Source organism: Dipodomys ordii, unplaced genomic scaffold, assembly GCF_000151885.1.
Source record: "Dipodomys ordii isolate 6190 unplaced genomic scaffold, Dord_2.0 Scaffold92, whole genome shotgun sequence".
NCBI lineage: Eukaryota > Metazoa > Chordata > Mammalia > Rodentia > Heteromyidae > Dipodomys > Dipodomys ordii.
Genome location: NW_012267308.1, coordinates 1748138 through 1773205, shown reverse-complemented (window position 1 = coordinate 1773205; position 25068 = coordinate 1748138). Strand labels below are relative to the sequence as shown.

The 25068-nt window shown below is 45.9% G+C and overlaps 1 protein-coding gene across 1 annotated transcript; it reads left to right on the top strand.

The window, feature by feature from the left end:
- The first annotated feature begins 10564 nt into the window (after window positions 1-10564).
- Window positions 10565-14869, top strand: Tshz3 (teashirt zinc finger homeobox 3). Its single transcript, XM_013026153.1, has 2 exons — window positions 10565-10568; window positions 11430-14869. Exons 1-2 carry the CDS (start codon window positions 10565-10567, stop codon window positions 14651-14653), a joined length of 3228 nt encoding a protein of 1075 aa, XP_012881607.1. The 3' UTR covers window positions 14654-14869.
- The last annotated feature ends 10199 nt before the right edge of the window (window positions 14870-25068 follow it).

The following is a 25068-nucleotide window of genomic DNA, read 5'->3' as shown; positions in this document are numbered from 1 at the left end:
GCCTTCTTTCTTTTTGAGTGTTAGAGAATTCACTAAGGATTTGAGTTGGTCACATGTAGTCATTTTGAAGAGGCTCACTTTAAGAACTACTCCCCCACACCTTGTCTTAGCTGTGGCCAGCAAGAGAGTTCCTCTTGATCCCATCCATGAGCCCCTTCTATAAACCACCTCATGGGACACCAGAAGATACTCAGGAAAATCACTCCCTCCTACTTTCACATGTGCCCACAGACCAGCTGAAGCTGTGCCAGCCACAGAACTACTAACACAACTGACCACTCTTCATGTGTGCAAATGGGTGAGGGGGTGGAGCCATTATAGCCAAGTATTAACATGATGCCTTTTATCGAATGAAAAGGAAACAATAAAGAAATGAAAAAGGGAAGGATGTCCAGCTTAGATCCTTTTCTCCAGATGAGCAGAGAACTAGCAAATATTTTAGAGCTTAGAAAGAGGAACAGAAGTGTGACACCCAGAGAAGGCTTTATTTCTGGTACATGCTGGCAAGACTTAGATACACATACACACACACACACACACTCACACACGCACACACACAGTGCTGAGTTGGCTGCACATGATTCTGCCCCCAACTTTGTGGTGGATGCAGGTGACACCAGCATTGAATCATCTATGGGGGGTGGGGACACGGGACAGACTTCCTGGAGAACTGACTGTTGTAGATGCCTACTTTTTGGTTGGGTGCCTGATTGGTTGATATGTGCTTAAAGTCTCGAGCAAAGGTGATTCAGAGGCTCCCAAAACTTGAGAGATTGACTTTTGAGGTTGGTCAGAGGTAGTGACTTTTGTCCTCTAAGTCCTGGTTACACTGGCTCATCCTTGCATGAGAAATTGGCCTCCAAACTGTAGCAAAGCCATCCTCCTAGAGGCAATGGAAGAGGGCCGCTTTAGACATGAAAGGCTTCTTTCCCTTTTTGCTCTTGGGTGGTGTGGGGGGGGTGCCTCCCAGCTTCCTGGACACCTCTCTTTCCAAGCCTCTCTCTGTGGAAGTGGTATTGGGAAGGGCTGGGCTAACACTATGGCTCCAGGAAAGTGGGTGTGGGTGTGTGTCTTTCACTGCAATGAGAATCCAAAGAAGGGAAACTATGGCAGCTACTTTCCTAATCTAGGATGTGAGTTCCAGGCACACCTCCTGGCTCCCTGTATTTTCTTCTCTTTTTAAAAATTCATTACTTTGCTGGGTGCCAGTAGCTCACGCCTGTCATCCTAGCTACTCAGAAGACTGAGATCTGAGGCTCATGGTTCAGAGCTAGCCCAGGCAGGAAAGTCCATGAGACACCTCCAGTTAACCAGCAGAAAACTGGAAGTGGTGCTGTGGTTCAAGTGGTAGAGCGCTAGCCTTGAGCTGAAGAGTTGAGGGACAGCATCCAGGCCCGGAGTTCAAGCCCCATGACTGACCAAAAAACCAATTGATTACTTTGTATTACTTGTTAAAAGCAGTGGGTCTCATCATGACATTTTCATACATGTATAGATGAACTTGGATTATTCCAACACTATTACCATCTTATCCCCCCTCCTCACCACTCCTATCCTCTTTCCAACATCCTCTTGCTACATTCATGTATTTTTATCTTAGCATCTAGATTCCACAGATGAGAAAAAACATGTGATAGTTGTCTGTGGGTCTTTTACTTGACATGATGATCTCCAGTTCCCTCCATTTTCTTGCAAGTGACGTGACATGTTTCTCTGCAGCCAAATAATTGTGTGTGTGTGTGTGTGTGTGTGTGTGTGTGTGTGTGTTTTCATTTTCTATTCATCCATTGATAAGGACCCAGATTGATTTTACAACTTGGCTATTGTGAATGGCACTGCAGTAAATGTGGGAGTACAGGTGTCTTTTATTGTACGCCAGGTTAACATTACTTCAGGTAGATTCCTAGCAGTTCGCCTCTTGCTTTCTGCCATACTTGTAGGGATAGGATATGTTCTGATCTCTGGAGCAGGCTCAGGTTTGCAATGAGAGATGTCTCTTGGGGCCTTGTTGTCATTTGCTTGCTCTCAGAAATGACAGACAGACAGACAGACAGACACACACACACACACACACATCATATGTAAAATGAATAATGGTCACCTTCTCTGTGCCCAAGAGGAGATGTGGCTTGTTCATGTGGACTTTATTCAAATCAGCTAAATGCCTTGCTTTGCTTGGCAGGAAATCCTTGCATCTTTATTAGCACAGTGATACGCAACTGAGCAAGCCTTCATGATGCACATTACATCAAATTAACGTGTACAAAATTAATATTCTTGACCTGGCTAGTGGGACGAGCAATCAATCTAAGAGTGCCTGTCATTTCACTGCAACCAGGCTTCTGGAAAAGTCTTCACCATTATAGCTTCACTTTGCGTCCTTCCTGACAGAGCCACTGAACTGGCTTTGAGTCCTTGGATATTCTGTTTTCTAGGTCCAGTGTAGGTATCTGGAAAGTTCCAGGAGTTCCAGGCACTAAGAACATCTCTGTTATTCTTGACTTTTGTTTTAGTCTTTGTTGTGTTGTGCTGGAACTGAGGTTCAAATGCCTGAGTTCAAGCTTTTATGCTCAAGGCCAGTACTCTGCCACTTGAGTCACATCTCCACGGAAGTGGAGTTAATTGGAGATAAGAGTCTCACTGGCTTTCTTACTCAGGCTGGCTTTGAACCTTGATCCTCAGGTCTTAGCCTCCTGAGTAGCTGGGATGATAGACATGAGCCACCGGTGTCTGGCTTAGACTGGTCCTTTTTAAAGCAGAAATAGATACATTTTTTAAGCAGAAATATGGCCATCTGGGTTTTCTAGAGTCTTTAGAACAAGGTGAAATGTAAGTGAAATTGTCTCAGGATTATAGTTCTTCACCACACCAACCCTATACAGAGGAAAGTGACTTGGGTCAGAGACTGACGTGACAGGGGATCATTAGGGTCAGCCTCAGGAGCATGGCCTGGCCAGGGACCTCAGAGTCACTGGTAGCTCATGAGGTCTGGAGGTCCCAGGTGACTGTTCCAGGCAGCGCTGTGTACCCGGTCTCTGAGCTCTGGTACTCTTGGGAACTCTTGGCTTTGGGACAATAAGAAGGGGCTGGCCTAGGGCCTTACTTGATTCCTTTTGAGAAGCCTTGAGGACACATTCAGGCTGGGCTGGGAGAAGGGAAACTTCAGTGCAGGGTCAGAAATGTGAGTTTTAGACCACCTATTTGCTGTTCTCTTTTCTTCCCTCTGCCCACTTTCCCTGGTTCTTTACTTTTCTTCTTTCCTCTTCCATCCTGGCTTTCTTCCTTTCCCATGGGTCCCATTTTAAGGTTGCTAGGTGCAAGTCTAGTTTGGGGGTGGGGTGGGGCCTTCCCATCTCAGGGGTGTCTCTTTCTCTGAGGGGCGTGAAGGCCAAGCCCAGTGCCGTTATAGGAGGAGATGAGCTCAGAGACAGTCACGTGACACTTCTTGCCAACACAGGGCAGTGGCTGGCCAGGCATTTCCTTAATTAAGTTCACTCATCGCTCTATCTTTGTTTAGAAACACTGAAGGGTGGGGGTCATCCACATCCCGCCCACCTTCCCTTGCTGTCCCCTTTGGATGGACTCGGAAAAGGAAGCCAGGCATCACAGCTAATCTGGGATAAGGGGAAGAGTTCAGAGCCAGGGCCACAGGGAAGGGAGGGCCAGCAAGATGACAGGTCCTTTCCAGAATCCAGAGGGTCCTCCTGACCAGCCTCGAACCTCACGTCACTGTTGCTTTTAAATAGGCCCTCCTACATTTCCTGGGCCTGGAAATCAGGCCCTCAGCCTTGATCAGCTTGCCCGCCTGTGGCCAAGGCTCTACCTCCGGTGCAGCTTTTTGGGGCTGGCTATTTTGGAGGTACAGTCTGACAGTGGAGCTGGGCTTTGAATGGTGGCCCTCTAGATTTCCTCTCCATAAGTAGTTAGTCTCATAGGTAAAAGCCACCATAGTCCCCAAGGCCACTCTTGCTTGTCCTCTCTGCATTTGGACACAAGGCTTCCGTTTCACAGCTCATTCTACTAGGGTCACCCCACCCAGTCTCTTCTCAAATCTGGGTGTTTTTCTTCCTCTCCCTGCCTACCTCCTACCCACTGATGGCCCCTAGACCTGTCATCCATAGTGGAGTCTTCTCTAGCCTTCCTGGTCTTCTGTGTGTCCTTTGTCTGATCTCTCTCCCCTCTGTCCTCTTTTTACCCTTCCCAAGCCTCTGGGGCAGGTGACAGGCCACTTGAGCTTGCATCTTGCTCCTGTTTCCCACTCGCCATCCTGCCCTCCCTCTGGTCTCTGCTGTCCACTTTCTTGCTTTCTCAGCAAACTTGTGGATGCAGATGGCAGGCCCAGAGTCACACTTTTTGAGGCAGATGCTTTTCTGGACTCTTACTTCCTGAGCAGGCACAAGCAGAAGCTATGTTTAGGGAAAGTCCTGCCTAACTGGGGTCCTTCCGAGGGAATGATGGGTAAAAATAGAGTGAGAGTCAGGCACTGGTGGGCTTATACCTGTCATCCTTGCTACTCAGGAGGCTGAGATCTGAGGATCAAAGTTCAAAGCCAGCCTGGACAGGAAAGTCCGTGAGACGTTTATCTCTAACAAAGCACCAAAAAAAAAAAGCCAGCATTGGAAGTGTGGCACAAGTTGGTGGAGTACCAGCCTTAAGCACAAAAAAATGCACAGGGAAGGTGCTCAGGTTGCTGAGTTGAAGCCCCGGGATCTGCAACAAAAAGCAAACAAACAAAACAGAAACCAGGTTTAGAATGTCACACCTGAAATGCCAGTGTGCACAGACAGGATAATGGACAGGCCACAGTCTCTGTCCCTTTCTCCCCACCCAGATGCCATTGTCCCTGCTTTGTCTGCCCACAGCCTCCATAGACTGGGAGCCAGTGATCTTGACCATGGGGACAGATGTACAGATTGTGATAAGGAAAATTCCCATTGGACTAGAAATGGATTTTATGATGCCCAGGTCACTGGGAGTTACAGGAACACAGGGATTTCTTTGTACCTAGTGGTTGAGTTTAGTTCATGACAATAAAGATTATTAGTGTGGGAGCTAGCTTCCCGCCCCCTGGCTTCCTGATTGTCTTGTAGGGATGGCTCCTCCTTCCTTGGACCTGTCAATCATGGCGAGACCAGAATGGGGCCCCAGGACCCTCCTGGAGGGGCCAGTGATCTGGAGTCAGCAAATGCTCTCCAGCAACACAATTGTCATCCCAAGCCACGCTTCCCGGTCCATCCCTCTTTATTTGTGTGTATGTCAGCACTAGGCCTTGAACTCAGGGCCTGGGTATTCTCCATGGTTTTTTTTTTTTTTTTTTTTGCTCAAAGCTAGCTTTCTGCTGCTTGAACCACATTTCTGTTTCTGGCTTTTGGTAGTTCATTGGGTTTAAGAATCTCATGGAATTTTTCTATCCAGGCTGACTTTGAACTGTGATCCTCAAGTCTCAGCCTCCTGTGTAGCTAGAATGACAGGTGTGAGCCACTGGCACCTGGCGAACATGCATTCTTGAAGATGGGTATATGAGTGGGCATTGCCGAGAGTGGCTCCAACACCACGAGACCAGCCAAGTTGCTTTCTCCTCTCATCCTTAGCCACTGATTCCAAATGCTTTCCATCCCAGAGACCCTCCCCGCCCCCCACCAAATGTAAAGCTGAGAAATCACAGTCACAGGCAGAGAGAGCAGCATCAGAAAGAACTGAGTATAAAGCACCCAGCCTATTTCTGCTCTGGGAGTGATGGAGTCTGGACCCATCTCGGATATTTAGGTTGCTATGTAGGAAGTTTGACGATGTCTTCTGTGATAGGGGCTCATTTGTCTATCGCCTGAAGAGATGAGGAAGAAGCTACTGAGGTCCAGGGCTCTGGGGCAGGAATGGTTTCAGTGTGACCTCCTAGTGTCCTGTGTTGGAGACTTGACTCTAGTGAGATATTTTAAGAGGCATGGAGTCGTTAAGAGCAGGAACCTAGAAGGAAGTATATCCTTTGGTGAGTTGGGACCCTGCTCCCAGAAGGCATTAGGATTGTCTTTTTGTGGGAGAGCCAAGCTCTGGTAATCCTAGCTATTCAAGAGGCTGAAATCTAAGGATCACAGTTGGAAGTCACACAGGCAAGAAAGTCTGTGAGATTCTTACCTCCAGTTGACCAGCAAAAAGCCAGAAGCAGAGTTGTGGTTCAAGTGGTAGAACATCATCCTTGTGTGAAAGAAGCTAAGGGCATAAGTTCAAGCCCCAGTACTGGAAAAAAAAAGTGAAGCTGTGGTTCAAGTGGTAGAATGCTAGCCTTAAGCACAAAAGCTCAGGGACAGTGCCCAGGCCTTGAGTTCAAGCCCAAGGACCAGCACCAAGATAAAATCAAAACAAAAAATAAACTAAAACACTAACATGCATGCCAGGCACTGGTGGCTCACACCTGTTATTCTAGCTAACCAGGAGGCTGAGATCTGAGGATCTCTCTTCAAAGCCAGCTCAGGTAGGAAAGTCTGTGAGACTTATCTCCAATGAACCACCAGAAAAACAGAAGTTGAGTTGTGGCTCAAAGTGGTAGAGCTCTAACCTTGAGCAAAAGAGTTCAGGGACAGGCCCAAGCTCTGAGTTCAAGCCCTACCACTGACAAAACAAACAAAATACCCACTAAGATTATTCTTTTGGGATGCTGATTTCATGCTTGAAGTACTCTCTGGCCTCCTATTCTGAGCTGGGTTTTTTTTTATCCTCCCCCATTTCTGCCATTTGCCACGTCTTTTGCCTATTTAGGGATGGGGCTGCTTGAATTTGCAGTTTCCCAAACTATGAGCTCTAGAACTCTTTTTATTTGATTGTCTTTCTAAAGTTGTCCAGCCTCAGGTGTGTTCTTCAATAATAGAAGCTGCATCAGTGTGTCCATCTGGCAGGTTAGAGCAGCCACGTCCTGAGAGCAGAGGGGAGTTGTGGGGGCAGGGAGGGCTGGTTCTACCCCGTGCCCCTCCCCCCCAGGGCGGACAGTTGGGTTCAGACATGGCACATCTGGCTGTGAGCAGTGATTTCACCGGCGTGCTTTCTAGCGTGAAGAGAGAAGGTGCTTATGGAACAAGAGTTGGCTTTTTTTTTTTTTTTGAGAGGGGAGGGGAGGCTGGCCCAGAGCGGGATCAGCTGGCTTCATCCTGGCTTCTCCTTCCGAATCCCACGTGGGGCTTCAGCAGGGAAGCCGGGATGACACATGGTGAGTGGCCTCAGTTCTAGACTCTGAGCAGGAAGCTGGAAAGGAAGCAGAGTCAAATGAAGACAGCAATCTAAACTTTGAGAAATCTAAACTTCCTTCAGAGATCACTTGGGAATTTGCATGTGTGTTGCACACACACCAGCCCTTCTGAACCAATTCCAGAGGTTTCTATTTGAGCCTCTTCATCAAAAGGGGCTGAAGTTGGAGTTGAGGGTGGCGGGGGAGGGGGGAGAGCTGGTGCTGATTGAGGAGGAGAAGTGGGAGATGCTTGTTGATTGGCTGGACCAGGCTAGAGCTAGAGGAGACAGAGAAGAGATGGATCTTGTTAGAAAGACACAACTCAGTGAGTGAGCCGAAGCTCACGATCTTTTTTTTCCCCCCCAAAGGAGATATGGAAGATCTATTGCTCTCCTACTGTGTGCAAGTCCCAAGGTACAAGGACCTTGTCTTTCAAGAATTCAAGCAAGGAAGTTAAATATCAGCAGGAGTTTCCTAATCAATGTCCAAGACACTCAGTAGCATGGTAAAGCCAGGCACTTTTCCTTGTGGGTATAGGCAGTGGGTAATGCTAGCCACTGGAATGCCAAAACCAACATGGTGGTAAGGGATCAGAGTCTCTGCAAGCCCATCTACCCCTTAGGTAACATTGTGTCGTACTACCACTTGAGCCACAGCTCCACTTCTGGCTTTCTGTAATTGCAGATAAGAGTCTCACAGGCATTTCTTGCCTAGGCTGGCTTTGAACTGAGATCCTCAGATCTCAGCCTCCTTGAGAAGCTGGGATTACAGGCGTGAGCCACCAGCCTTTTAGGGTAATTTAGGTAATTTCCAAACAGACAGTGACGGCAGAGTTTCCATGCCCTCTCTCTCTGTTCCTGATCCAAGGTCTACCACAAATGGAGATGGAGAGGAGGAGGGGGGTGGGTATTCTGACCAGATATGCACCGATGATCTACTTCTGTGAGGCATCAGAAAATACATGGAGGAGATGAAAGGTTTTCACCACTGGGTGCAGGTAGCTCACACCTGTAATCCCAGTACTCGGGAGGCTGAGATCTGAGAATCACAGTTCAAAGCCAGCTTGGGTAAAGTCTTATCTCCAATTAACCAGCCCGAAATGGAGATATGGTTTAAGTGCTAGAGTCCTAGCCTTGAGAGCCTTGAGAGAACACAAGGTTCTGAGTTCAAGTCCCAGGACCAGTACAAACAAAAATCAAACAACAAAGATTTTTAGCCTTTACTCTATGACTCATGTCTACTTTTGTCCTGGGATTTATACTTCGACCTTATGCTGGCTAAGCAGGCATTCTGATCACTTGATACCATACCTGATTACCATATCTCCAGCCCTTTCTATTTTAGCTATTTTCTAGATATTGTCCTGTGCTTTTGCCTGGGCCAGCCTGGGACCATAATCTTCCTACCAATGTCTTCCAATAGCTGGGGTCACATGTGTGAGCTACCGTATCTGGCTTCTTTGTTAAGATGGGAAGGGGTCTTGCTAACTTTTGGCCCAGCCTGGCCTTGCACCACCTAATCTTCTACTTAACTTTCTTCATAGCTGGGATTATAGGCATGAGCCATGGTCCAAGACTTTACCATTTTTAGGCCTCATGCAAGTTTTTAAAGCTCAGTGTTCAAGATTATTTTCAGAGTCGAGTTATTCCCAAACGTAGTGAAAGAGTTGTTACTTTGGTTTTCTTTATTTTGTTTTAACTTTATTATTTCTCTTATTAACTTTTAAGTAGTTGGTTTTCTTTCTTTTCTTTTCCTTTTTGTCCCCCAGTTTCTTTTGCTCAAGGCTATTGTTCTACCACTTGAACCATAGCACTGTCCACTTCTGGCCTTTTCTGTTTATGTGGTACTCAGGGCTTCATGCATGCTAGGCAAACACTCTTCACTAAGACATATTCCCAGCTCACAAATGGCTTTCGATTTCACTGTCCATTTTGGAGAACAGTGCATCTTGATCAATGCCATCCCTTCATCATTGTTCCCATCTCTTTCAACTCTACTCTATCCTGTGGGGTTTTTTGTTTGATTGTTGTTTTTTTGTGTTTTTGTTTTTGGTAAGAGTACTGGAGCTTGAACTCAGGGCCTGGGTGCTGTCTCTTAATGTTGTTACTCAAGGCTAGCTCTCTACCACTTGAGCTCCACTTCTGGCTTTTTGTTGGTTGTTTACTGGAGATAAGAGTTTCACTGACTTCCCTTCCCTGGGCTGGCTTTGAGCTGCGATCCTCAGATCTCAGCTTCCTGAGCAGTTAGGATGATAGGCCTGGCACAAATTATTGTTGAATCTTTACATTTTTCTTGGTATTTTTGACCACATTTGGTCAATATATCTGCAAATAAGGCAGACTTGGTGAATTGAGTTGCTGATAGTTAGGCATCTTGCCAATCCTTTCCTCCTTTGGTGTGTTCGCAAGACCACCAGCTCTAGCACATGATGCAAGGTTAGCTTCAGTATGGAATAACGTGAGTCCCGGAATACAAGAGAGTGGGAGAGGGGGAAATCCTTGTGTCCATTGATACATAGGTGCGCTTAGGGCTCAGAGCCTCTGGATCTATTCTTCTAGAGCCCCAGCTGTGTGCCTCTGAGCTCCACTTGCTCAGGAATGCTGGCCAGATTTACATCCCCAGTTAACATTGTCTCCAGAAAGCCAGGATCCCTGTTCAAAGCGCAAGGAGCTTATGCTAAATAAATATTGACAAAGTAGTCTAAAGAGCAAACACTTTGACATTTGTAAGGTCCACTGGAAGGTCTTGTATATATTTATACAGCAGCAATGAACACCGCATACCAATTTCCCCCCAACTTGTCCTGACAAAATTCTGCATGGAAAAAGAGAGAAAGGAGGGAAAGAGGAGAGAGGAGAGAGAGGAGAGAAAGGAGGGAGGGAGAAAAGGCAGAGATGGAGAGAGAGGAGGAGAGGAGGAAGAGGAAAGGGGAGAAAGAAAAGAATGAGAGGGGGAAAGGGAGAATGGAGAGAGAAGAGAGGGAGAACAAGGAGGAAAGAGGGAGAGGAGAGAAGAGGGGAAGAGTGGAGGTAGAGGGCAAAGAGTAGAGAGGGAGTGTGAGGGGAGGTAAGGGAAAGAGGGTAAAGAGGAGGGAGAGAGAATGATAAGTGGAGATGGAGAAATAGAGGAGAGAGGGGAAGAAGAAGAGGAGAGGAAGGAAAAGGGAGAGAAGTGGAGAGGGAAGAGAATGAGAGGGGAGGGGGAGAAAGAAAAGAGGGAGAGGGGAGAAGGGAGAGAGTGGGGCAGAAAGAGAGGAGGAAAGAGCAGGCAGGGAAAGAGAATGAGAGAAAAGAGAAGGGAGGAGAGGATGAGAGAAAGAGGAGGGAGAAGAAAGGAGAAAGTATGCGCATGGGTGAGTGGCTGAGGATTCCATGGGAAATGGCATTGAGGGAAACTGCGCATGCGCAGGATGCATATAGCATGCAGCACTGTACTGAGCATGCGCACCCCCCCACCCCCATCAAACTCACCATTTCTATGGAAACCAGGGCCAGCGCTGGGTTGGAGAGGGTCACAGGGTCTTCTGTTGCCCCCCCCCCCACATACACACAAGTAGAAACTTTACACTGAGCTTTTAGAAGACTTTCTTTTCTGGAAGGGATTAAAAAACAATTGTCACCCAACCTTGTATTTAATTTATTACAATTGATGTACTTTCTTTTTACTTGGGGGAAAAAGAAATGTTATTGATGCTTTTGTACTTTATATTTATTAAAGACTGGGACTCAAAAACGTAATGAGTGAAAAAAAATCGCTTGCTTAATTTAAATTGTGAATCTGTCTGTTAAGAAATGCATTAGGGCCAGGAGAAGCATAAGACATATTAATTGACAGACAGGAACTGTTGTCTCTGAGGTTGATGCGAGTAATTTATTACTTTAGAAGTGAATGCCACCTCCAGAATGTGCTTCATTAATTTCAAATTTAGTTTTAATTTCAAGCTGTTGCCCCTTGAGAAGAATAAGGTGGCAAATTATGTTTGAAGAGCAGATTTTTTTTTTTGCTCCAAAGAAACACCACGTTTTAACTATTTAATTTTTTTTTTTTTGCAAAATGTGTCCATCTCTTTTACTTCTTTCTAGAAAAGCAAGACCATTCCCAATTGGATAGACATTTACTTAACGCTTCTTTTTTCTCTCTCTCTCCTCCTCTTTCTTCTTCTCTCTCTTTCTCTCTCCTGCCTATCCCTCATCTCCGCCTATTATCACGACAGCCTATGTTTCCGATGAATTAAAAGCAGCCGCCTTGGTAGATGAAGACGCAGACCGAGAAGATCACACGGCAAATGGAGAACCCTCGGCTAAGTACATATGTCCAGAAAAGGAACTCAGCAAGACGTGCCCCAGTTACCAGAATTCTCCAGCTGCTGAATTTTCCAGCCACGAAATGGACAGCGAATCCCACATCAGTGAGACCAGTGATCGAATGGCTGACTTTGAAAACAGCTCCATCAAGATCGAAGAAGAGACGAAAGATGTCTCCGTGCCCTTGGAAGACACCACCGCCATCTCAGACAGCCTGGAGCAGATGAAGGCTGTGTACAACAATTTCCTGTCCAACTCCTATTGGTCCAACCTCAATCTCAACCTCCACCAGCCCTCGTCGGAGAAGAACACCGGTGGGAGCAGCAGCAGCAGCAGTAGCAGCAGCAGCAGCTGTGGCAGCAGTAGCTTTGATTGGCATCAGAGTGCCATGGCTAAGACCCTACAACAGGTGTCACAGAGTCGCATGCTGCCTGAGCCCAGCCTCTTCAGTACTGTGCAGCTGTATCGGCAGAGTAGCAAGCTCTACGGCTCCATCTTCACAGGGGCCAGCAAGTTCCGCTGCAAGGATTGCAGTGCGGCCTATGACACCCTGGTAGAGCTGACGGTGCACATGAACGAGACAGGCCACTACCGTGATGATAACCACGAGACAGACAGTAATAACCCCAAACGGTGGTCCAAGCCACGCAAGCGCTCTTTGCTGGAGATGGAAGGGAAAGAAGATGCTCAGAAAGTCCTCAAGTGCATGTACTGCGGGCACTCCTTTGAGTCCCTGCAGGATCTGAGCGTGCACATGATCAAAACAAAACACTACCAGAAAGTGCCTCTTAAGGAACCGGTCACTCCCGTGGCCGCAAAAATCATCCCTACCACGCGGAAAAAAGCATCGCTGGAATTGGAGCTCCCCAGCTCCCCGGATTCCACAGGGGGAACCCCCAAAGCCACCATCTCGGATACCAATGATACGCTCCAGAAGAACTCCAACCCTTACATCACGCCAAATAACCGGTACGGCCACCAGAATGGGGCCAGCTATGCCTGGCATTTCGAAGCCCGCAAATCCCAGATCCTCAAGTGTATGGAGTGTGGCAGTTCCCACGATACGCTGCAGGAGCTCACAGCCCACATGATGGTCACGGGCCACTTCATCAAGGTCACCAACTCAGCCATGAAGAAGGGGAAACCCATCATGGAGACGCCGGTCACCCCCACTGTCACCACCCTACTGGATGAAAAGGTCCAGTCAGTGCCCCTGGCAGCCACCACCTTCACATCCCCCTCCAACACGCCCGCCAGTGTCTCCCCCAAACTGAACTTAGACATCAAGAAGGAAGTGGAGAAAGACAAAGTTGGCACAGAGGAGAAGCCGAAGGACAAAGAGAAGCCCAGCGAGGAAGAGGAGAAGTATGATATTTCCTCCAAGTATCATTATTTGACGGAGAATGACTTAGAGGAGAGCCCGAAGGGGGGCTTGGACATCCTCAAATCTTTAGAAAACACAGTGACGTCTGCCATCAACAAGGCTCAGAATGGCACCCCTAGCTGGGGAGGTTACCCCAGCATCCATGCTGCCTACCAGCTTCCCAACATGATGAAATTGTCTTTGGGCTCCTCTGGGAAGAACACGGCCTTGAAACCCTTGTTTGGCAGCAATGAGATTGTATCCCCCACAAAAAGCCAGGCCCTGATCTCACCCCCCAGTAGCCAAACATCCCCAATGCCCAAAACCAATTTCCACGCCATGGAAGAACTGGTAAAGAAAGTCACCGAGAAAGTCGCCAAGGTGGAGGAGAAAATGAAGGAGCCTGAAGCCAAACTGTCCCCGCCCAAGAGGGCCACCCCTTCTCCGTGTGGCAGTGAACTGAGCGACCCCATCAAGACGGAAGCCGCCAACGACGGGAGCTTTAAAAGCCAAGAGGGGAGCCCCAGCAGCCCCCCTCGGGATGGCTGCAAAGAGGGGAGCCCCAAGGCAGAACCGGTGGAGAACGGTAAAGAGCTGGCAAAGCCCCTGAGCAGTAGCCTGAGTGGCAGCACCGCCATCATCACCGAACACCCCCCGGAGCAACCCTTTGTGAACCCTCTGAGTGCCCTGCAGTCGGTAATGAACGTGCACTTGGGCAAGGCTGCCAAGCCCTCCCTGCCCACCTTGGACCCCATGAGTATGCTTTTCAAGATGAGCAACAGTCTGGCGGAGAAGGCGGCCGTGGCTACCCCGCCGCCACCCCTGCCTCTGGCCAAAAAGGCTGACCACCTGGATCGTTATTTTTACCACGTCAACAACGATCAACCTATAGATCTGACGAAAGGCAAGAGTGACAAAGGCTGTTCCGGGGGCTCAGGGCTTTTATCCCCCACGTCCGCCTCCCCCGCCACCTCTTCATCTCTGGTGACAACGGCCAAGACATCCGCCGTCGTCTCCTTCATGTCAAACTCGCCGCTGCGCGAGAACGCCTTGTCAGACATCTCTGATATGCTGAAGAACTTGACAGAGAGCCACACGTCCAAATCCTCCACTCCTTCCAGCATCTCGGAGAAGTCTGACATTGACGGGACCGCCCTGGAGGAGGCCGAGGAGGCCACACCTGCGCAGAAGAGAAAAGGGCGTCAGTCCAACTGGAACCCACAGCATCTACTGATCCTCCAGGCCCAGTTCGCCGCCAGCCTGAGACAAACCTCAGAGGGCAAATACATCATGTCTGACCTGAGCCCTCAGGAGCGCATGCACATCTCCCGGTTCACCGGGCTCTCCATGACCACCATCAGTCACTGGCTGGCCAACGTGAAGTACCAGCTTCGAAGGACAGGTGGGACAAAGTTCCTGAAAAACTTGGACACTGGCCACCCTGTGTTTTTTTGTAACGACTGTGCATCCCAGATCAGGACTCCATCCACTTACATTAGTCATTTGGAGTCACATCTAGGTTTTCGGTTACGAGACTTATCCAAATTGTCCACCGAACAGATTAATCATCAAATAGCACAAACCAAGTCGCCATCATCAGACAAACTGGTGACCTCCTCCCCAGAGGAAGACTTAGGGACCTCGTATCAGTGTAAGCTTTGCAACCGGACCTTTGCCAGCAAGCATGCCGTGAAGCTTCACCTTAGCAAAACACACGGGAAGTCGCCCGAGGACCATCTTCTGTATGTGTCTGAGCTGGAGAAGCAGTAGCATTTGCTTCTGCTGGCGAATGCTTGCAGTGTTGCTTTGAGAGAAAACTGTTTGAAGGCACCTTAAGGCCATTCTATCTTGTTTCTTGGGTACATGTTCTTATGTTAACTATGGAGAATTATTCTGGGCCGGACTGGTTTTTTTTTTTTTTGTATAACTGTACAGTGTTTAATAGAGGTGCATAATCAGCTGTTAACTGGTATAAAATAATGAAGGTTTAAAACGCAGTGGTAAGTGTTTGGAACTTGGTGTAAATGGGATTTAGTTGTGAGCATCTCCTTTGGCCCCGCCCTGCCTTGCCCTGCCCCCTCACCCCTCCCCAACCCGTTCCTCCCCTTCCCCACCCCTTTCCTACACTCTCCTCCAGGTGTTTCAAAGCTGCATGCATTGACAGTTTAATTAAGCATTTATAAAGAAATCTGGGCACATACTTTTTCCACAAGACTTTACACCCTTTTCATCTTTCGCCCTCTGAGTACTTTGAAGCACTTTTGCATTCATTTGGTTATAAAAAAATAAAACAAAATAATAATATTATTATTAATAATAATAATAATGTATGAAGCTTTGTTTTTTTAAAAAAAGTTTTTCCTTACCAGCTTAGTTATAATTGATAATATGAATCTCCATTTATGCAGGTCTGCAGGGGTATAACACGCCTTGAAATTTAAAAGAATATTATTTTCACATTGAAACATAGATGTATATATTGTATAGATTTCAGACTCTTATGGGAAAAAATGTGATGGTGGATAAATGCCCTTTTTTTCCTCCTTCTTGTATTTATATAGCAACCGTGTTTTATGTACTTGTATGCGCTGGTATTAGCCATGCCTATCTGTAGTGTATTTTTTTTTCCTTTTTCATTTTTTTAAAGGTCTATGGGGTTTGTTTTGTTTTGCTTTGTTTTAACATGGAAACATTGTAAATTATACAGAAGATACCACAGATAGCATTTATAAAGTATACAGAAACGTTATCACAAAGCAAAGTATAATTGTTTGCTAAACAGTACATCTATACGGATAGAGGTTCATGTTTAAATTATACATATTTATTAGCATTCTATTACCATGTTTTTCCAGCCCAGGAAAAATCATCCTTGGCAAGCATTCATATAGTAATTTGCACATGATTTTTTTGAAAATATTTATTAGAAATTAAAGAATACTCAAAATAAAACTCAGTGCTCCAAGGGTTAAGTCTATTTGAAAAGAAAAAAAAACCACAGTAACAACAATAACAAGAACTTGTACTGTATTTCCTAAACATTGATTAAAGCCTTTAAAATATTTGTACTGTAATACTTTGCTTCAAAGTCATGAGAAATTCTGTAATACAATTCCCCCCCCCCAACTCCCTCCCCTCATATTTATAAGCCTTCTTGGTTGAGATTTTTTTTAATATTGTAGATTGCCTTTTATTTCCATTGGTAATTTTCTGGTTTGATTCGTCCTAATTATCCTCCCAAGATCCTACACCGAAGTGTTTTTTTAATCCTATGTTATTATTATTGTTGTTTTATCTTTAGGCCTCTGTGAAAGGTAACCCCTGGTTACCGGCTCTCCATGCAGTTCTGTTCTATTTTTTTTTTTTGGCAGTTCATTTTGCAGAAGTAACTGACAGCTGACATCATCGGAGAACCTATGTATAAAATATTGGCATGTAAACAGACAACCCAACACTATGTGCCCTATTCTGATGGTTAACAACGAAACACCATTCTATGACTCTTCATATAACTCCCTCTTCTTTTTCCTATGGCAGCATTAAAATTGTCTCTCTCTCTCTCCTTTTTTTTGCTATAATTTTGTGTTGCGTTCACAATTATGTCTGAAATGTGCTAGCACTAACGAGCACATTAAAATTAAATTGTATGCGATCTGTTTACGACTTGGAGTTGGTTGCTGTGTCTGCCAGGTGCCGGCAGTCAGTCGGAGGTTGCACGTAAATCAGGGGAGATTTTCGGTGAACTTTGCAAGCCGGGAGCACTTTCTTACACAGATGTCTGGCAGTGAACTTCCCCCAAGAATAGCAATTGGAAAGAAAAGGGAGAAATGCACGTGAGGTTACACTGTCTGTGATTAAAAGGGATATTCCCTAAATACTGAGGACCAGAGCATCTGATCCTACCAGGTGACCCTTAAGAGAGACCAAGGCTTGAAGGGAAGGGGTCCTTTCTGGGTACAGAGAAGTCCCAGCCCCCCCACGAACCCTTCCCCAACCTAGCATTAGGGTGAATGAAGGCTGATAAAGAAGGTTTTGTGCATGATGGAAAATCCCTATGGATTTAGGCTTTCAAATAGTCAAAAGCAGAGCCAATTTGGTCCTTGGGTAGGGGGGTAGGGGTTGTTAGTTCTTCCCTTTGCTGAAACACCCAGAGATAGCAAGGTTGGGGAGAAGGAGGATGGGGGTGTGTAAGAGGAGTATGGATCTCTGCACAGGAGGAGGAGGAGGAGGAGGAGGAGAGAACGCATTTATATGATAATCACAAGCTTTTATTGGCCCTGGCAAATCATGCCAAGTAAACGCTAGGAAAATCATGTAAAATTGTAAAATACCTTTATTACTCTATTCCAAGTACGGTTGCAGTTATGCAGAATCAGAGCTCTTAACCTAGAATTATACAAATGAGAGATCTGTTACATCCATGTAATACATAAAACACCTCAACTTGAAGGGGTGTGTGTGTGTGTGTGTGTGTGTGTGTGTGTGTAGGGTGGGGGGAGGAAGGGAGGAGGAGAGAATACTCTTTTATTAAAATTTTAAATTAAGCCCTTTCAGAGAAGTGAAGCAATACACCCACGGTTTTTCTCCCACCTACCCCCTTTTTTTCTGTCAAGTTGAGTCCAAACATTACATTCCGTCTATGGCTCCCCCCCCTTCCTCTGGTATTCTCTCTCTCTTTCTCTCTCTCTCTCTCTCTCTCTCTCTCTCTTTGGACTTTTAGGGAGAATGACCTCAGTAGAGTTTAAAGTTGAGTTTTTGGTTAACAGTAGTATACAGTTCCGCTCTGGCAGGGAGCAGATCACAGGCCAGTGGTCTGTTTCCACAGGTGAATGAGAAAACTTTCCTGTCTAAACTCACCTACCTTATCCATCACTCCCCTGGCCCCGCCTACTTCCTGGTCCCACCTCCCTCCCTCCTGGCCCCATCTACCCCACCCTGGTGGCCAGCCCCCCTCTCTCCCTCCTGGCCCTGCCCACCTCCTACCTGGCCCCGCCTATATCCATCCTGGCCAGCCCCCACTGCCTTTCCCTGATTAACACTGTCAACCTCTACCTGGCAAGGGCTGAGGGTTCAACATCAGTTCAACTCCCCCTAGGAACCTGGCTCACGGGACAGAGGCACCTACACACACACACACACACACCTACACACACCTACTCTCTCTCTCTCTCTCTCTCTCTCTCTCTCTCTCTCTCCTGTGCTTTTTGCGCCTTCACATCCCGCAGCCCAGATTTCCAGTCTTGGATTTTTCACAGGTTAAATATAGCATCGCATCGGTGGTTTATTAGAACCAAAGTCCTGCCTCTTCACAGCTTCAACTGACAACGCCTCCATCAGCACTATGTCTGTGGGGCTTGAAGGGAGGGGGGGGAGTCATACCAACAAGGATGGTCCCCCCTCTTTATAATTGGGGAGAAGGACCCAAATATTCTGCTCATCTTCACTTTATTCTCAAGATGATCTTCAGAGCTCGTGTGTGTGTGTGTGTGTGTGTGTGTGTGTGTGTGAGAGAGTGTCTGTGTCTGTGTGTGTGTGTGTGTGTGTGTGTGTGTGTGTGTGTGTGAGAGAGAGAGAGCTGAAGATCAATGGTCATAATGGGTGGTAGTATAGATTGCCATTTGGCATTTTGGATTCAGCCAGGAAACGCCTGCTTGTATTAATGGGATTCAAAAATTACTTTTGTCTTAGGGAAATACATTAGGAAGCCTTCGATGCAAACCTCAGTGCCTGTCTTCTTAGTCTGGGGTTGGGGCTGGGTTTTCTTCATTTGGGGAGGCTGGCAGATCCAGCTACCCACTTAGAAATGCAGGCCCTTGTCTGCCATCATTACCAAGCCCTATTCCAGCTAAAGAACTGGTTATTGCCAAGCGGAACCATCCACCCATCCCTTAGTGTGGCCTGGTTTTCCCTGAAATGGACGAGAAGCATCTCCACTTGAATTCCAAGTCTATTGTAGTCTGCAGGAGGTGTGTGGAGGAAGGACTCCGTGTTCAAGCTCAAGGGTTTTCAAGTGGCTCCCAGGAGGATGGAAGGGATGTGGGCTGGGGCTGGGGGGGTGGGGCTTAATCACAGGTGTGGGTGACCCCAACCTGACCCCACCCATGCCCGGCTTCACTGCAGCTCTACTGTATATCTTCCCAACCACCAACATTTATGCAGTATCTTAAAATAACATTTGTGATAAATGTGCAATTTAACTAATTTATGGTGCTCTGATGTGCTCAGGGCTACACGCAAGATGAAAATCTTAAATGGAGCTTGAACAGTTCACTTCACAACAAGAAATCAATATGCCACATCTTAGCTATTCGCTGCAGTCAATGTTTAGCAAAAAATTATATATATATATATATATATCAGGAATGTAGCTTTAAGTTTTAGGCAGCAAGATTTCTATAATTAAAATCTTACATGTGAGTCGGAGAGGTTGGGTTTGATGAAGATGCCCCCCCCACCTCCCTGATAACTCAGTTCTATTTTCATTCTGCAAAAGAAGAGATTGATAAGCACTAAAGGGCCCTCCCTCATCGGCATGGTGAGCTGGTGTGTGGGCGATGGGCCCAGGACAGCCTGCCCTGCAGAATTCAGGACCATCATCTCTGTATCCCCAGAAGGAATTCTTTTTTCCCAGAATCATCCCACTACAACAGAGTAGACTTTGCTGTCTTCAGCCCTCAACTGCTTCCAGTCACATGTAAGAAAACATATAAAAGTACAACAAACACAAAAAACAATCTACAAACTGTTTTTCTCCATTTTAAGAGGGAATCAAATCCTGTAAATAGGAGAGTTATAGAGCAACATTTGCTGATAGGAAGGAAGATGACAAATTATTGTCTCTGCTGAGTGCCTGGTGACTCACACCTGTAATCCCAGCTACTCAAGAGGTAGATCCGAGGATCATGTTTTGAAGCCAGGCCTGGCAGGCAAAAATCTGTGAGACTCTTCTGTCTGATAAACTATTAAAAAGATGGAAGTGGAGCTGTTGCTCAAGTGGTAGAGCACCAGCTTTGAATGAAAAAACTAAACAAGAACATGAGATCCTGAATTCAACCACACTACTGGCACATTAAAAAAAATCCCTTATTGTCTCCATAAATTTCCAAGTCATCTAATAAAAAATAATAAAAAAGTGATTTATTTTTTCAATTCATCTGTGCAGTTTCTTGGAAATTGGTGACATTGTATTGTGGTGACTGTTTAACACGAAAATAATACACTCTGTATTATAAGAAACAATCATGAAAAGAAAAATGAAAGCAGGCATACCCCAACACCACTCTTTAGTAATAAATACTTTAACTTTTAAAATAATAGCTATTATCCTTTTAGCTAATGGAGAAATTACCATTTTTATTCCACCAAAATAGTTATTCTTTTACTAATAGAAATGCTAACCTTCTTTCTCCCTGTGGATTTATTAGTAAGCACGTGTAATCTTTGGCAAAAAAAAAGGGAACCTGGAAATATATTTCCCTTAGGAAATGACTTTCAGATTTCAGCTGACCTGCAAAACACATGGAGAAAAGTAGACAGACAGGATTCCAACACAGTTCCAGGGTTCTCTGGCCTTAGCAACATGCAATAGTTAGTTATAGAATTGCGTTCGTTTGGAGAAGTTTTGACACTGTCTCTGAGCATAAAACTCCTAGAAAGAGCAGCTTACTTGCCCTAACTGTGCCATCTCCTCATGCAGCCCTGTCATGGCCAGGACTGCTTTTCTAACCATGATCAAACATAAGAGTTTGTTTGGAGAAAGTTCTGTTTCTCTCTCCTACTCCATTGGAGTCTCCATAAGGCAGAAGAAGAAATGGTATGGTTTAGAAATGCCATTATTCTACCACTAAGAATTGATGGATGCCAGGTGCCAGTGGCTCATGCCTGTCATCCTAGCTACTCAAGTGGCTGAGATCTGAGGATGGAAGTTCAAAGCCAGCCCAGGCAGGAAAGTTTGTGAGACTCTTATCTCTAATGAACTAACAAAAGGCACAAGTGCTGGTGTGGCTCAAATGGGAGAGTGCTGGCTTTGAGTGAAAAAAGCTCAGGGATCATGCCAAGGCTCTGAGTTCAAGCCCCAGGACAAGCGCTCACACACACACACACACACACACACGAAGAATTTAATGAGACTTCCTCCACTTCACCCGTACATCAGCTCCCCATGAGAAGTGGCAGGCCAGGAAATGTTACAAAGGGTGAGTTTTAGGGGTTCCAAAAAGCATTTCTTCCACAATGCCAAGGATTGGAGACCACAGTCACTGCTCTGCTAGAGATAATGGATACGCCAAATTGTGAGTTAGCTGCCTGACAGCCTGGGATAGGCTGGGATAGGCTGGGACACATTGGACAGCCAAAAAATGACTAGGTCCAGTGAAACCTTCAGTCATTTTCAGTGGCTTCTGGAAGTTCACATTTGGGTATCAATACATTACTGGTCCAGGAAAACAGGTGTCTTCAAAATGAAATTCTAACAATCTAAGGACACACACACACACACGTACACACACAAACTGGCTTCTCTCCACTACTTGGGCATAATGTCAGGGACTCCTGTCATCTTAATAAATCATTCCTGATGATAATGATAATCAGCAAGGTGACACCCTTCCCAGAGATTAACATCCACAATTAGCTAACTCAGGAATCAGGGCCCATGGTTAGTAACCATCTTAACTGCACGGTGGGAGACCAGGTTGAAGCTGCATGTGGCTGTCTGCAGGGAAATGACATAAAACACAACTAATTTAAAATGCCAGCTCTTAGCTGGGTGTTAGTGGCTTACATCTGCCAACTGAGCTACTCAGGAAGCTGAGATCTGAGGATTATAATTCAAAGCTAGCTCTGGGCAGGAAAGCTATGAAACTCAGTATCTCCAATGAACCACCCAAAAGCAGGAATTAGAGATGTGGCTCAAGTGGTAGAGCACCATCCTTGTGTGAAAAAGCTAAGGGACAGAGCTCAGATCTTGAGTTCACACCCCAGTGTTGATATTATCTATCTGTCTGTCTGTCTGTCTGTCTGTCTGTCTGTCATCTCTCTACCTACCTACCTACCTACCTATCATCTATTCTATCTTCTATCTATCCATCCATCTACCTATCATCTATTTTATCTATTACCTATTCTATCACTACCTACCTACCTACCTACCTATCATCTATTCTATCTACTACCAATCATCTATCTATGTGTGTATGAATATATGTATGTATATATGTATGCATGTATGTACGCATGTATGTACCTACCTACTTACCTACCTGTATACCTATCATCTATTCTATCTACTACCTATCAGTTATGTATGTATATGTATCTATCATCTATCCTCTGTCTGTTTGCCTATCTGTCTATCTATCTATTTATCTATCTAATGCTAGCTTTTAGGTGGTGTGTTCAGGGCTGAGTAGTTACAGTTGTGGCCATCAGCTGCTCTTTTGGACATGATCTAGAAGACTTCAATCTTTCTAGAAGGTTTGCTCTGACATATTGCTTTTATTATTATTGACAGAGCAATATCATCACTAAGAGGTCTGGACTTAGTAATGAAAGCATGTTTCCAGTTCACAGGTATTTCTAAGAATCCTTATTTTACCAATCTGGCTACAGGCAATGATATTTCTCGCATTGCTAATATCTTTGATTCAAGCCAAGGACACACATAATTAACCTTGAGCATAAAATTATAAACCAAAGTGCAGGCATCATTGCGTGAAGCTGCTGACCGGTTCCTCCTGCTGGGTTCTATTAGCTTGCCTCACAACTCCCAAGCCCAAGGATCTGAGAGCCATGGCCATGACCTTGCTCTGCCCTTAGCTGATGATGAATCAGAAACCTTCCTTGGGCTGCTCTCTTTGTACAAAGATTTGGACAATCTGTTTTTTGGTTGACTTTTTCCTTTTTGGTCTCTGGCTCTTAGCTCCCACAGTAGGCTTTGGGAATTCACTCGATGGCACCCTTGCCAGATCCAGCTAGATTATACTATAGAGGGCCATTCAGTTTTCCCTTTCATTATTATTATTATTATTATTATGTATTTGAACTCAAGTCCTGGGCTTTGTCCCTGAGCTTTTCCTTTTTTTTTTTTTTTTTTTGGCTGGTCGTGGGGCCTGAACTCTGGGCCTGGGCGCTGTCCCTCAGCTCTTCAGCTCAAGGCTAGTGCTCTACCACTTGAGCCTTAGTGCCACTTATGGCTTTTTCTGCTTATGTGGTGCGGAGGAATCAAACCCAGGGCCTCATGCAGGCAAGGCAAGCACTCTATCACTGAGCCACCTTCTCAGCCCCGTCCCTGAGTATTTCTGCTGAAGGTTAGAGCTCTAGCACTTGAGCCACATCTCTACTTCTGGCTTTTTGGTGACTCATTGGAGATAAGAGTCTCACAGACTTTCCTCCTCAGGCTGGCTTTGAACCTCAATCCTCAGATCTCAGCCTCCTGAGTAGCTAGCTTTAAAGATGTGAGCCCACCCACTGGTGGCAACAAAATAACATATAATATGGGACTTTTTAAATCCGGGAAGTTACATTTTAAAATTGACGACGTTTCAACATTTCACTTCCATTTTCCCCCCCAACAGCAGGATTTCAGGGACACATTTATGATCGTCATAATTGTGAGTTAGAGATCTCCCAGGCCAAGTGAAATGAAATTACGAGAAACTGAAATCTGTTTTAATTGGAGCATTTATGAAATAAAGAAGTCAGTGTGGCTACTTTTACCTTTATATGACTGGTCTTGATTCATATCCACCCTGTGTCTGGGAGCATGGCTTGATAAACCTGGGGGGGGGGAGAGAGACAGAGAGAGATAGAAAGAGGGAGAGACAGACACCAAAGCAGAGAAACACAGAGAGACACAGACAGACAGAGACAGATAGAGACAGACACAGTCAAAGGTAGAGAGACAGTGAAAGAGAGACAGAGACAGAGACAGACAGAGAGAGACAGAGACAGAGAGAGGGTGAGGGAGAGAGGGAGAGCTAGAGACCGAGGCAGAGAGACAGAGACAGAGACAGACACAGAGACAGGTAGAGAGACAGTGAAAGAGAGACACACAGAGAGAGAGGGACACCTAGATAAATGGAGACAGAGATGGAGAGACACAGAGAGACACAGAGAGAGACAGAGAAAGAAGGCTGGAAGGAAAGGACAGAAAATGACATGGGGATGTCAGGAAAGAGTCATTTTCTTAGTTTAAAAAAAATAGAGGTACAATCGCTACAGTCGCCCGAGTTCCGGCTCAGTGACCACGAACCCAGTCAGCAAAGCTGAAGGACCCAGCTTTTGAAAGCTTCATCAAAGCTTGTCATCGCTCTAATGAATATCATTTAAATTGCTTTGTATATTGGTGGAGTTTGGATGTCGATTTAATTTCTGCATGTGTTTGAGCTCTTCTGCTTGGCTAGGTTAGCTGAGGAGCAGCCGCCTAATGAAAACTGAATGGGTAACTGTGTGGTACGTTTCTACCCAATCAGATGGGTTTGAAGGGCTCCTGTGACAGGACTTCCCAAGGAAGTAGATGTGGATGAAGATGGGATGCTTTCCCTGTGCAGCCTTGCCTGGCCTAGGCAGTGAGGGCTACTTGGCGGTGACAAGGTTGGCTGCCAAAGACACAGCATCCTCTCCTCTTAGCTCAGCCCGCGCTCTGGTAGCTGGTACCTGGGGCTGTTGAGTTTGGGGACAAAGGACGAAGTCTCAATTTCCCTAAGAGGAGATCTGCAGAGTTTGGCTATCCAAGAAAGCAAAGCTTTTGTCCTGTTTGTTCTCTCCAGCCATGCAAGGAGAGAGGTTGTCTGCCAAGGGGTGCGTTTTGGGGGTGAAGTGGGGGGTAGGATCCAGTAACAGATGAGATCCTACTGTGCCCCGCGAGAAGAAAATCAGGTGGGCTTCTGTTTGCAAAAACTTCGGAAACAGAGGCTAGGTGGGAGGAAAGGGATCTATTTTTGTTTCTTTTTAAAGAAAAAAAATGATCATTATTATCAAGATGATGTACAGAAGGGTTATAATAAGGCAGGTAAAGAGTACATTTCTCTTTGGACAATGCCACCCCTTGCCTCACTCTCTCCCAGTTTTTCCCTCCTGTTCCCACCCCCAAGTTCATTTTCCACACAGTGTCTAGTGAGTACCACTACTGTATGTGCTCATCCATTGTCCCTCCACCTCTATGGCCCACCTTACCCTCCCAAATG